The sequence below is a fragment of the Camellia sinensis genome, chromosome 10 (assembly GCF_055761805.1).
Source record: "Camellia sinensis isolate YWXY chromosome 10, ASM5576180v1, whole genome shotgun sequence".
NCBI lineage: Eukaryota > Viridiplantae > Streptophyta > Magnoliopsida > Ericales > Theaceae > Camellia > Camellia sinensis.
The window spans coordinates 81,481,622-81,494,923 of NC_138970.1; the positions used below are offsets into that span (position 1 = coordinate 81,481,622).

General features: G+C 38.1%; 1 protein-coding gene across 1 annotated transcript; it reads right to left on the reverse strand.

Annotated features, from left to right (window-relative positions):
* Positions 1-11,710: 11,710 nt before the first annotated feature.
* Positions 11,711-12,985, reverse strand: LOC145800511 (uncharacterized). Its single transcript, XM_082890199.1, has 3 exons — positions 12,511-12,985; positions 12,144-12,291; positions 11,711-12,053 (listed from the first exon to the last, which is right to left on the reverse strand). The coding sequence occupies exons 1-3, from the start codon at positions 12,983-12,985 to the stop codon at positions 11,711-11,713; spliced, it is 966 nt and encodes a 321-aa protein (XP_082746325.1).
* Positions 12,986-13,302: the final 317 nt, after the last annotated feature.

Genomic DNA, 13,302 nt, shown 5'->3' on the forward strand with positions numbered 1-13,302 from the left:
GCCTTTGCCCTCCACCTAGTAACAAACTTCGAAAAGCCTTCCTTTGGTTCCTGACACGTTATCTCATGATCACGAGTAGTGACCTCAATTTGCGTGTTGTAGGATCATTGGGAGACAAAGGATTCGGCCAACTCTTCCCAACTCTATTTCACAGAGTCCTCTAATTTAGCATACCAAATGGCAGCTATACCGGACATGGTTCTTCCAAACAGCGACAACTTCTGGATTCTGGTCAAACCTATCGGTTTCAAAATATCAAAAAAGAGGGGCAAATGTACCATTAGATCTTCAGACCCATCAAAATGGTCAATATGAGGCATTTTAAACCGTTCTAGTAGAGTAACAGTGGATTCAGTGTACCCGTCTTCGATGTCTGGAATAGAGCTAACTCTCTGTGCCTTCTTGAACAACTTTTCAAGTTTATTGACTTTGAGCAAGGTAAGGTCAGACTTAAATTCGAAAGGTGCCTCGGTCTGATGAATTGGAGCTTTAGAACTCTGGACCGGGATTGGATCTGCCTAGACTGAAACAATAGGAACACCTTCGGCTGATAGCTCCTAGGCCGTAGGATTCCCAGTAGTACCTGGCGCAAGAGCAGCAATGTCAGGTGTATGAAAAGCAAAGGCCGCGACCAGCTGTTGTTGTTTTTGCAACCTATTGGTGATCTCAGTTTGTCGGGCCATATCATGTTGGAATGAATCTATTGATTCCTAAAGATGGATCGGTAAATCCTCTAGATTTGTCGGAGGTTGAGCCATGATAGGAGTAGATACTATGCTCGGGATGAAATGAACAAAGGTGATCTAATTGGTGATACCGAAACCGTGGAACCGGTGAACCCTGTCTGGCCCTTCTTCGTCTTGCCACCGGCGAAAGTGGTTGTCCCTGAACTAAATCCCTGACCTTACAAAGTCTATCAACACGAGTCCAGAGTACCTGGGGGATATCAGAACCTTCTAAAGCTATGGTTTCAGGACTACCTAGAAAAAGAAAAAAAATAAAACAGACAGCACCTTAGCCCAATTTCAACAGAATAGATATGATCACAGCTAAGGTCCTATTTGGTAAAACTTATAAGCAACTTATTTCAGCTTTTAACTTAATTTAAGCTAAAAACGTGTTTGGCTTAGCTTATTTCACTAACTTATAGCTTAAATAAAGCTAATTTTCAACTTATTTGGAAAGTGGGTCTGGGAATGTTTAAGTTTATAGCTTAAGCACGCAGCAGCATATTGGGTGCTAAAATGACTTAAATGCCCCTCCTAACCTCCATTATTTACGAAAATGCCACTATATATACACCACATCTCAACACTGTTCACGAACCACAGAGAGACGCAAGCGATTTCCGACGATGTCTGGCGATTTCCGGCGACGTGTCCCTCGCTCCGACGATGAAACAGAGATCTCTCTCTGCTCTCTCTCTCTCTCTGCGCTACATCCATGGCGCCTGTCGATCTCAGGTTCGTCGCCATCGTGATAGCGAAGCTCTGTCTGTCTCTCTTTCTCCGGCGTTGGTTCGTCGCCATCGCGATCTGAACCAACTCCGTCGTCGATCTGAACCAACGCCATCGCGATCTGAACCAATGCCATCGTCGATCTGAACCAACGCCGTCGTCGATCTGAACCATCGTGATCTGAACCGTCATCGATCTGAAACGTCGCAGGTCGTCGCCCCTGTGCTTTTCAAACCCTAGAAAAAAAAATTGAAAAAATAGAAAAAAATCAATATTAATATTAATTAAAAAAGAAAAAAGAAAAAATTACTTTTCAGAATTAATATTTAATATGAAAAAAATTAAAAAAAAATACTTTTCAGAATTAATATTTACTAAAAATGAAATATTACAAAAAATAATTAAAATGAATAATAATAATAATAATAATAATAATAATAATAATTGATGGACAAAAAGATACTAATTTTAATATTTAACACAATTTATTTCAATTAATATTTACTTTTCTAATAATAAAGAAAAGAAATACAGAGAAAGAAGATACGAAAAAAATTAATAATTTTGATAATGAATATATGAAAGATAATATGTAATGAAATCACAACATTAATATAAATTAGAACATGAATATTAATTTTAATGAATTAATAAATTAAAAAAAATTAACAAAGAAAGAAGAGAAGAAAAAAAATTAAAAAGAAAAGAAAATAAAATAAAATGAAAAGGAAAAAGAAAAAAGAAAAAAATGTATTATAAATGAAATCACAAATTTTATATCTTATAAGGGCAAAAATGACAATTATACAGAAAAAAGCTATTTCACAGCTTATTTACTAAACACTACTCTGCTGCTTAAATCCATAATCCCACAGCTGCACCAAACAGAGTACCAGCTTATATTCACAGCTATAAGTTATAATCTGTTAAGCTATAATCTATAATCACTTTTCCACAACTCTACCAAACGAGACCTAAATAATTGTACTCCCCACTGAATTCTGCCCCACAAACTGATATAACTGAACCACTGATATCAGGAACCCCTATATAGATCCATTGCATAGCACATAGCAAGTAAAGAGAGCAAAAACACCCCTATAAGGGGGTAAGGTCGCCCTATCCTAGCTCTTGAATGATCTAAAGTTTCACTAGTTCAAAATAGTATCACAATATCCTGAATATGGGCGAGCATCCTATCATATTTTGGAATAGTCACTAGAGCTTACTACAAGCACTAGGCCAATTGGTCAAAAGGGTATCTTAGCAAGATTACCTAATATACCTCACACCTAATACCGAAAAGTGAAAGGAGGGACAAGCAGTACGACGGTAACCCAGATCCAAGGGTTGTGTTCCCAACGTGACATTGCCTACATCCGACCAGCCTTTTGGCAAGCTTTTGGCAAGCCTCCGGCAAGTCGTCCAGGATATCAGATGGTAAACACAGTAACTTAAGAGCACCATGCAAATGCAATGCAAAGAATATATATATGTAGATACAAGTTCACATCATAAAGTTTAAGTCAAGTTCTCTAACTTCCCGGTAGAGTTGCCAAAAACTGTAGCTGGTTTTTTACGCTCGGAGGGGTTAGCCTCCTCGGATGCGATTTCCCTACAGTTCAAACTCCCGTAGTTCTAAATCTGGTTTCACAAGTGTAATGTGAAACAAAAAAATGAATGAGAGTCCAAATCCAGCACGTCCTAAAAAATCCATTAATCATCAGAGATGCCAAAATTGACTATATTGCCAGATTTCAGAGTCGCCACCTAAATATTTTTAGAAAATTTAGGAAACTCGTGACTCGTGCCAAAGGCCACTTGTCCGTCATAACCAAAGTGCCACGGATCGGGAACTTAGGTATGAGAGGGAAAGGTCATGAATTGAGCATCCCACTCACCCGATCAAAGATCGGCCTCTACTAAATCATGATGTGAATTTTATGGACATTATATACTCATGTTATGATTATTTAATATGCTAACATTACTATGTGAGACAAACAAGTATAGACCACGTCACTTACTTTAGAATGCTTTGATTTCATGCTTTCTTTAAAAGAGTTTTGAATATGTGCAACTCAAAGGAAAAGCGAGCTCATATATACAATAATCAAAATCATTCCAATTTAAGCAAAATAGCCTCCATCCATAGGCATTCAAAGAGATTTCAAGTAAGCAAGTAGTCTCATGGTAATATGCTCGACATGGCAACACAAACACATATATGATATGCTAAAGCAAAAATGCTCACCTAGTACTCAAACGAGGCAAGCCGAAGAAAGGAAGATAGTTACAAAATGCATAATCCTAATATGCAAAATGGCTAATGCAACGCATACAAAAGTGCAATTACTAGATTCGGCTATATGTGAAGCAACTGAAAGCATGAGGTAGCGCACATAATCAAGTAAGAAATAAAAATGATATCAAATATGATGAGCTGAACCTTAATGCATGCAAAAATGGATACAAAGCATAGGAATGATAAGAGAAAATATGATGCTAACCACGGTAAGCATTTAAATAAAAGGGAGAAAGAAATGGGGTTGGAAGACACACATCAAGTGTCACAAATTTGCGCTCTTACAAGAGGGTCCGAATGGCCTAATCAACTAATTATTACAAAATACGAATGGTAACACTTACATTTTCAGTTTTCTGTTTATATTTACAAAAATTTTAAAAACTCAAATAAAAACTTGTTTGGCAAAATTTTTGATTTATAAATCAGTGGTCTCAGTTTATAAATTTGGCCAAAAAATAAAAACACAAAAAATGTGTTTCCATTTTGAATTTTCAGTTTTTTTTTTTACCACCCAACACTAGCCACCACCCACCATCATTTTCCACCACCGTCTTCCGCCACAACCACCCACCCCCACCACCACCTGCCACCACCACTCACCTGCCACCACCACCCGCCACCCATCTGCCACCCACTCGCCACCACCACCCACCCCTCGCCACCACCATCCACCCACCACCCGCCACTACCATCCACCGCCCGCCACCTACTTGCCACCACCACTCACCACCCACCTGCCACCACCATCCACCACCACCACCACCACTCACCCACTACCACCAGCCACCTGCCATTCACCAACCATCACCACCCACCACCACCACCACCACCACACACCTGCCACCACCACCCACCACCCACTCGCTACCACCTACCACCCGCCACCGTCACCCACCCACCCACCCGCCACCACCCGTTATCAGCCACCCACCTGCCACCACCACCACCCGCTCGCTACCACCCACCACCGTCACCCACCCACCCACCACCACCCGCCATCCGCCACCCACTCGCCACCACCACCCACTCGCTACCACCCACCCACCCACCACCACCCACTCGCTACCACCCACCACCCATCATCGTCACCCACCCACCCACCCACCACCAGCTACCCACCACCCACCGTCACCACTTTCCACCACCGTCTTCCACCGCCACTTGCCACCACTTGCCATTTCTCACTCTTTTTTATATTTTTAAAATTTTTTAAACATTTTGTCAATTACCAAACACATTTGTAGTTTATGTTTTTCTAAAAATAAATAAAAAATAAACAAAAACCAGTTTATAAAATTTTTGTAAATATAAACTGAAAACGTAAACGTTACCAAACGCAGCGATTAATCTAAAGGAATTAAATGAGAGGCGAGGACCCACGTGCGCACAAGCAAGAACATCCTCCGGAAACCTCTCTGCTTGATGCCAACAATTGCCCTATTCGCAATCAGAAAACAGTTCTGTTTTGGCCACAAGATCTGCTCTGCTTATCTGAAATACTACCACTGCCGTACGAAAGGGGTAGCCGGCCGGCCTCATGGACTGGTCATCCGTACAAAATGATGGCCGGCCGGCCGCTAGTTCTAGGGAAATACCTGCCACGACAAAACTGAACTAGAGCAAAATAGAGGGTTTCCAAAGGATGTTCATCCTTCCTAGTCCCTCCTGTCATGAAGATTTTCAAGGAGAGAGTAGGTTTGTTTCACAAATCATCAACCATCGCAAATTTGTTGCATGATGATCTTAGAAGCAATAGGAAAAGGCTTTTACTAAACACGACGACTTTACTAAACACAACAAAAAGCAAGACTATTCTACCTACCTCTTTTCTATCATGAAGTTACTTCAAAGGAAAAGACGGACAATCTTTAAGGTGTACAACAATAGCATGAAAGTAAGAAGTTTATAGCTAGTTAAGCAAACTTGTGGCGGGGTGGCTAAGCCTAAGCTCTAATCCTCCCATGACCACAAGGTTCCAAGATACACAAGGAAAGCTATAACAAAGTAAAACTATCAACTCAAATGGATTGGCCGCTATATCCCAAACACGCCAAATCCGTGAGGACTTGCAACAATACAACTATAGTATTCAAACATAAATTAACACATTAAACAGAAAAATCAGTTTTAGGAGGTGGAAAAAGTGAGCAAAAATGGAATAAAGCCAAGAGACTTCATCTAGCAAACAAGCCTACGGAAGGGTGGTTAACCCCCCCACTTTTGGTAACTCTAAGGCCAAGTTTGGCAAGTTGTCAAAAAATTAAAAAGTCAAAATGTTACTCAAAAAGTTAAAAAGTTATCACTATTCACCAAAAGTCAAAAATTACGGCTGCACAACTCCCAATCCTAATTTTCCCCTACACACTAATTTATACAATTTTTTAATACACATTTTTCCATAAAAAGTCAAAAAGTTAACCCAAACATCCATATTTTTTCCTCAATTTTTTAGTCTAAAAAGACAAAAAGTGCACTTATTTAGGACACCCCAAACAACCCCTAAATCACATATTTCAACCCCAAAATACTCTGAAAAATAGTATGTAAAGACAAGAAAAAGAGAGAGAAAAGGTGATGAAAAAGGTTCAAAGTTCAACCTCTTGAAAAGAGGAAGAGCTTCTCGATTCACAAACTTCATCCAAAGTATCTGGAATTATGTTCAAAACTTCAGCAAAAAGCTTCAAGTTTAAGCTTCAATGGTGTATCTATTGTGTATCTATATTCAAGAGGGTGGAGGAAAGCTTTGGGCAATTGTCTAAGCCTTTGGGAAATTGTTCTAACCCTAAACTCTGAAGGGAGGTGCCGTATTTATAGAGTTTCAACCGCCTTCTAATGTAAATATCTTCAAAAGATAGCAACTAGCCAAATCCCGTGCATGGGAGCAATCTGCTGCTGCAAAATATTTGTTTCGCTAAGCATGGCCGGCCGGCCATCCTCCAAAAGAATGTGGCTTGCCAGTCATTTTTTGGTCTTGCTGCTTTTTGAGTGATCAGACTAGAAAAATAGGTTTTGGTCCAAATGGAGTGCAAGGTTTAGGTTTGAAGCTCAAAACTAAATTTTTTTGCTGAAGATTCGAAAGATTGTACAGTATAATATTTCATCATTGAGTATTCGGAATGAAGCGCCCAAGTCTTAAGGTCAGTCAAAATGGGGTGTCTACACCAACTTGGTTAGGTTTTTGAAATAGCAAGGATGGGTGTCAATGTCTTGTAGTAAAATAATGAAGACCTCGATGAAGCTGACATATAAAAGGCATGTTGACTATTTTTTTAGTCACACAAAACAATGAATATTTGAAAAAAAAAAAAAACAAACAAACAAACAAACAAATATTTTCAAAGATATATAAAGTTATAAATTATAATACCTTAATAGCTAGTTTGCATCATGTCAAGAATGCCAGATTTAAAATAAAATTATAGTTGAATAGTCTATTTTACAAACTTTCTAAGACTCAGTAACAAAGCCATTGTCAGCCAAAAATAAATGAACCAATCTCATACCTATGAAGCATGGACACTCCAAAATCGGTGCCGTGGCGGTGTCTGACATGCGGATACGCCGAGGACACGCTAAGGACACACCAGATGGCGTGTCCTTTAAATTTAATGAATTTTTTGTAGGGGATACGTCGGGGACACGCGTGACCATATCGGGACACGAAATGGGACATGGTGGGGCTCATTTTTAATTTTGTTATATTTATTTGGGGTCAAATTGTAATATTTAAAAAGCATAAAAAAAATGAAAAATTAAGACAATGTAAAAAATCAACACAAAAATCGTTCCTTGCCCTAATCGTAACAAACGACAAAGAGTGAAGGAATAGAGTGAAAGGGAGAACCTATCGCCAACTTGAACTAGTTGATCCACCACCTCCATCCAATCGATCGACGACCCCCGACCCCCATCAAGTCAAGCGAAGACCTCTGAAGACCTTCATTAGTTGATTGTGAGCTCCATCTAGTCGAGCTCCATCCAGACGACTTTGAAGGTAAGCCCCTCTCTCTCTCTCTCTCTCTCTCTCTCTCTTCGTAAACTGGGGCTCATTTTTTTTTTTTTTTTTTGTACTTTTATATATATATGTATGTGTGTGTGTGTAAGGTTGTTGTCATTTTTTTGTAATTATATGTTTATATATCATTAGAACTGTATTTTTTTTAAAAAAAAAAAAAATTATAGATTTATATATACATATACACAATATGTAAAAAAAAAAAAAAAAAAAAAATTCCCTTCTAATGTTAATGTTAATGTTAATTTATAATGGTTATAATTTATAGGAAAAATGTCTAGTTCAAATTCTGCCACTAACACACCATCTACCATTGATGCTGAAGATGATAAGTCACTGTGGAAATATGTGACTAGATTAGAAAAATCTAGTGCAAGAGGGAGGAACTATACTTTTCAATGTAACTTTTGTCGGGCTACACGTAAAGGTTCATACACTAGGGTAAAAGCCCATTTGATGCAAATTAAAAATCAAGGGATAGAAGTGTGTCCAAAAATAACAAGTAAGGATAAAGCCGAATTTGAGAGAGTAATTGCAAAAGCAGAGTTGAAATTGAAAAACTCTGGGTTAAAGAAAGTTCCATTGCCTCCTCCTAGTTCAAGTGCATCATTAGGTTTATGTGTCAATGAACCAGAGAAGATCAATGGATCAAAAAGGAAAGGTCAACTGCTATAGGAAGTGGAAGTAGTAACCCTGTTATGAAAGCATTTAACATTGGGGCTCAAGAACAATTAAATGGTAAGATAGCTAGAATGTTTTATTCAGCAGGCTTGCCATTTCATTTGGCAAGAAATCCTTACTATATTAGTGCATTTACTTTTGCTGCAAATAACAACATACAAGGATATGTACCGCCTGGGTATAACATGTTGAGAACTACATTGCTTCAAAAAGAAAGGATAAACATTGATAGGTTGTTAGACCCTATTCGAGGCACATGAAGGGAGAAGGGTGTGAGTATAGTCAGTGATGGATGGAGTGATTCCCAACAAAGGCCATAAATAAATTTTATGGCTGTTACCAGAGGTGGGCCTATGTTTGTTAAAACGGTTGATTGCTCAGGGGAAACAAAGGACAAGTATTTTATTTCCAACTTGATGAAAGAAGTAATCATGGAGGTTAGGCCTAAAAATGTGGTTCAAGTCATTACAGATGATGTCTCAAATTGCAAGGCAGCGGGGGCACCTAATTGAAGCGCAATTTCCTCACATCTTTTGGAATCCTTGTGTTGTGCACACCCTCAATCCTGCCTTGAAGAATATTTGTGCCGCCATGAATGTGGAAAATAATTCAGTTGCATTTGAAGAGTGTAATTGGATTATTGAGATTGTGGGTGATGTAATGATGATCAAGAATTTTATTTGTAATCATTGCATGAGGTTGGCAATGTACAATCGGTTTGTGAGTTTGAAGCTTCTTTTAGTTGCGGAGACACACTTTGCTTCTTCCATTGTCATGCTTAAGAGGATCAAGTTGATAAAGCAAGGTATCCAAACAATGGTAATCAGTGACAAATAGAGTTGTTATAGGAATGATGATATTGGTAAGGCCAAGTTTGTGAAGGATAAGTTGTTGGATGACTTTTGGTCGGATCAAGTCGACTACATACTTTTCTTTGCTGCTCCTATTTATGACATGATTAGAGTTTGTGACACCGATAGACCTTCTCTTCACTTAGTATGTGACATGTGGGATACAATGATAGAAAAAGTGAAGATGGTGATATATAAGCATGAAGGAAAGCGACAAGAAGAAAAGTCTACATTCTATAATGTAGTACATCAGATTCTTGTAGACCGGTAGAACAAAAACAACACACCACTTCATTGCTTGGCACACTCATTGAATCCAAGGTAATTACAACACAGTTTACTATTTTTATTGATTTAAGCTTAATATTAATCTTTCACATTTATAATGAGTAGTACATTTTTTTCATTTTAGGTACTATAGTGATGTGTAGCTTCATGAGGATCCAAGCCGAGTTCCCCCACATAGGGATGAGAAGGTCTGCCTTGAGAGAAAAAAGTGCTTGAAAATGTTCTTTGATGATCCAATGGAGTGCACTAGAGCAAAATTGGAGTATGCCAAGTTCTCAACCAAAGAGGGGCCATTTGTTGACATTGATTCCATTGGAGATAGATGTGATACGGGTTCTCATAGTTGGTGGGGTGTTCATGGTGCATCTGCATCCACTCTTCAATCTTTGGCTTTAAGGCTACTTGTGCAACCTTCTTCTTCGTCATGTGCTAAGAGGAATTGGAGTATATACTCTTTTATCCATTGAATGAGAAGACACAATATGACACCCCAACGTGCAGAGGACTTGGTTCTTATTCATAGCAACCTCCGTCTTTTATCAAGGAGAACCCCACAATACCTTGAAGGAGAAACCAAGTTGTGGGATATTGCGGGCGACACATTTGATTCATTTAATGATGTTGGGATGCTTGAGGTTGCAAATCTCTCACTTGATGAACCTAAGATGGAGATTGTGTTGCTTACAGATGATGGAGGTGCAAACGAAAAAAAAAGATGGTGATGCTAATGATGATGAAGACGTGCAAGAAATTAGATCTACTTGAAGCTGGAATTAATGTTACTATGTTAGTGTTTGTTAATTTTGATTTAAGATGAATGTAATATGAATCTACATAACACAAAAATATAAATATAAATATAAATAAAAATAAAAAAATTCGCCGTGTCCGTGCCCTTGTCCATGTCCGTGCTTCAGAAGTACACACCCTTTTGAGGGTGTGTACTCTAGAATGACCCTTCTAATTTTTGCCTCTTTAATAATTGGCCAATGAATTTTTCAGAAAATAAAATATCATTTCATTTATTCTTATTGTCATAAATATAACATTCTGAATGTCAAGGATGTTGTCATGCTCCGCATGGATATAGACATGATTAATGTCATAACCGTTGCTACTTACTCTGTGTAACATTTTATATGAAAAATTTTACTCAGTAATTACATAGTTCTGTTAACATTTTATATCATTGGATACGAAAAATTTTACACTTGGTAATTATATGTTACCACTACAATAGTACTAGCTTTTTTCTCCTTCAAATCAACCTATGAGAATTGAGTACCACTATTGTATGTAATGTAATCCCATACTTTTTTGTTTCACAGAGACGGTTATGCGACTAGAAATTTTGCTTCAAGAGTGAAACCATTTGGGCCAATCAAGATAAAGAAAATATGTTACCATTGTGTTTCCTAAATGTCTCCAATTATGATATGGCCTGTGTTATCTAGAGAGCAACCCAAAACCAAGTTTCAATTTCTCCCTAGATGAGCATATCCCATATGTGGGTCCGTAAATCAACCAAAATTAAGAGTTCTAGGTGGTTCCAACTTTGTTTGCTATAATTTTGACAAGTTCTAGCAGAGCTGGAGACTTGACTCAAGCTTAACTGTGTATGAGACTATGAAGCACAGACACAGACACGGACACGGGACACGGCAATTTCCAAAAAATGGCGACACGAACACGGCAGGGGACACGGCAATTTTTTTTTTTTTTTTTTTATATTTTTATGTGTTATATAGATTCATATTACATTCATCTAAAATCAAAATTAACAAACACTAACATAGTAACATTAATTCAAGCTTCAAGTAGATCCAATTTCTTGCACATCTTCACCATCATTAGCATCACCATCTTTTTCTTCGTTTGCACCCCCATCATCTGTAAACAACACAACCTCCATCTCAGGTTCATCAAGTGAGAGATTTGCAACCTCAAGCATCCTAACATCATCAAATGAATCAAATGTGTCGCCCGCAATATCCCACAACTTGGTTTCTCCTTCAAGGTATTGTGGGGTTCTCCTTGATAAAAGACGGAGGTTGATATGAACAAGAACCAAGTCCTTTGCACGTTGGGGTGTCATATTGTGTCTTCTCATTCAATGGATAAAAGAGTATATACTCCAATTCCTCTTAGCACATGACGAAGGAGAAGGTTGCACAAGTAGCCTTAAAGCCAAAGATTGAAGAGTGGGTGCAGATGCACCATGAACACCCCACCAACTATGAGGATCCATATCACATCTATCTCCAATGGAATCAATGTCAACAAATGGCCCCTCTTTGGTTGAAAACTTGGCATACTCCAATTTTGCTCTAGTGCGCTCCATTGGATCATCAAAGAACATTTTCAAGCACTTTTTTCTCTCAAGGCAGACCTTCTCATCCCTATGTGGGGGAACTCGGCTTGGATCCTCATGAAGCCACACATCACTATAATACCTAAAATGAAAAAAATGTACTACTCATATAAATGTGAAAGATTAATATTAAGCTTAAATCAATAAAAATAGTAAACTGTGTTGTAATTACCTTGGATTCAATGAGTGTGCCAAGCAATGAAGTGGTGTGTTGTTTTTGTTCCACCAGTCTACAAGAATCTGATGTACTATATTATAGAATGTAGACTTTTCTTCTTGTCGCTTTCCTTCATGCTTATATATCACCATCTTCACTTTTTCTATCATTGTATTCCACATGTCACATACTAAGTGAACAGAAGGTCTATCGGTGTCACAAACTCTAATCATGTCTTAAATAGGAGCAGCAAAGGAAAGTATGTAGTTGACTTGATCCCACCAAAAGTCATCCAACAACTTATCTTTCACAAACTTGGCCTTACCAATATCATCATCCCTCTAACAACTCCATTTGTCACTGATTACCATTGTTTGGATACCTTGCTTTATCAACTTGGGCCTCTTAAGCATGACAATGGAAGAAGCAAAGCATGTCTCGGCAACTAAAAGAAGCTTCAAACTCACAAACTTATTGTACATTGCCAACCTCATGGAATGATTACAAATAAAATTCTTGATCATCATCACATCACCCACAATCTCACTAATCCAATTACACTCTTCAAATGCAACTGAATTATTTTCCACATTATTGGCAGCACAAATACTCTTCAAGGCAAGATTAAGGGTGTGCACAACACAAGGAGTCCAAAAGATGTGAAGAAATTGCGCTTCAATTAGGTGCCCCGCCGCCTTGAAATTTGGGGCATTATCTGTAATGACTTGAACCACATTTTTAGGCCCAACCTCCATGATTACTTCCTTCATCAAGTTGGAAATAAAATACTTGTCATTTGTTTCCCCTGAACAATCAACCGCTTTAACAAACATAGGCCCACCTCCGGGAACAACCATAAAATTTATCAATGGCCTTCGTTAGGAATCACTCCATCCCTTAGTTGCACGAAGCGGAAGCGGGAGCGGGAGGGGGAGCGGAAGCGGGGGCGGGAGCAAGGAAGTGTGAGCCGATAGAAGTTTCTTAGGTTGGAAGCGCCTCGGGAAGCGGTAATATATATATATATATATTTTAATACACATTAGAAGTTTTTTATAAATACTTTTATTTTAATACACATTAATTATTTTATTTATTTATTTTATTTTTTAAATAATGTGTTATTGTTAATTTATTTTTATTTTATTTTACATATATGTGTGTGTTTTTTTTATTA

Bases quoted from the DNA above. Each gene is read 5' to 3' on its own strand.
- LOC145800511 (XM_082890199.1), bottom strand. From the start codon at position 12,985: ATGGTTGTTCCCGGAGGTGGGCCTATGTTTGTTAAAGCGGTTGATTGT. The intron at 12,292-12,510 runs GTATCCAAACAA...ATACAATGATAG, and splicing joins GCCCAAGTTGATAAAGCAAG to AAAAAGTGAAGATGGTGATA. The intron at 12,054-12,143 runs GTAATTACAACA...TTTTCATTTTAG, and splicing joins GCACACTCATTGAATCCAAG to GTATTATAGTGATGTGTGGC.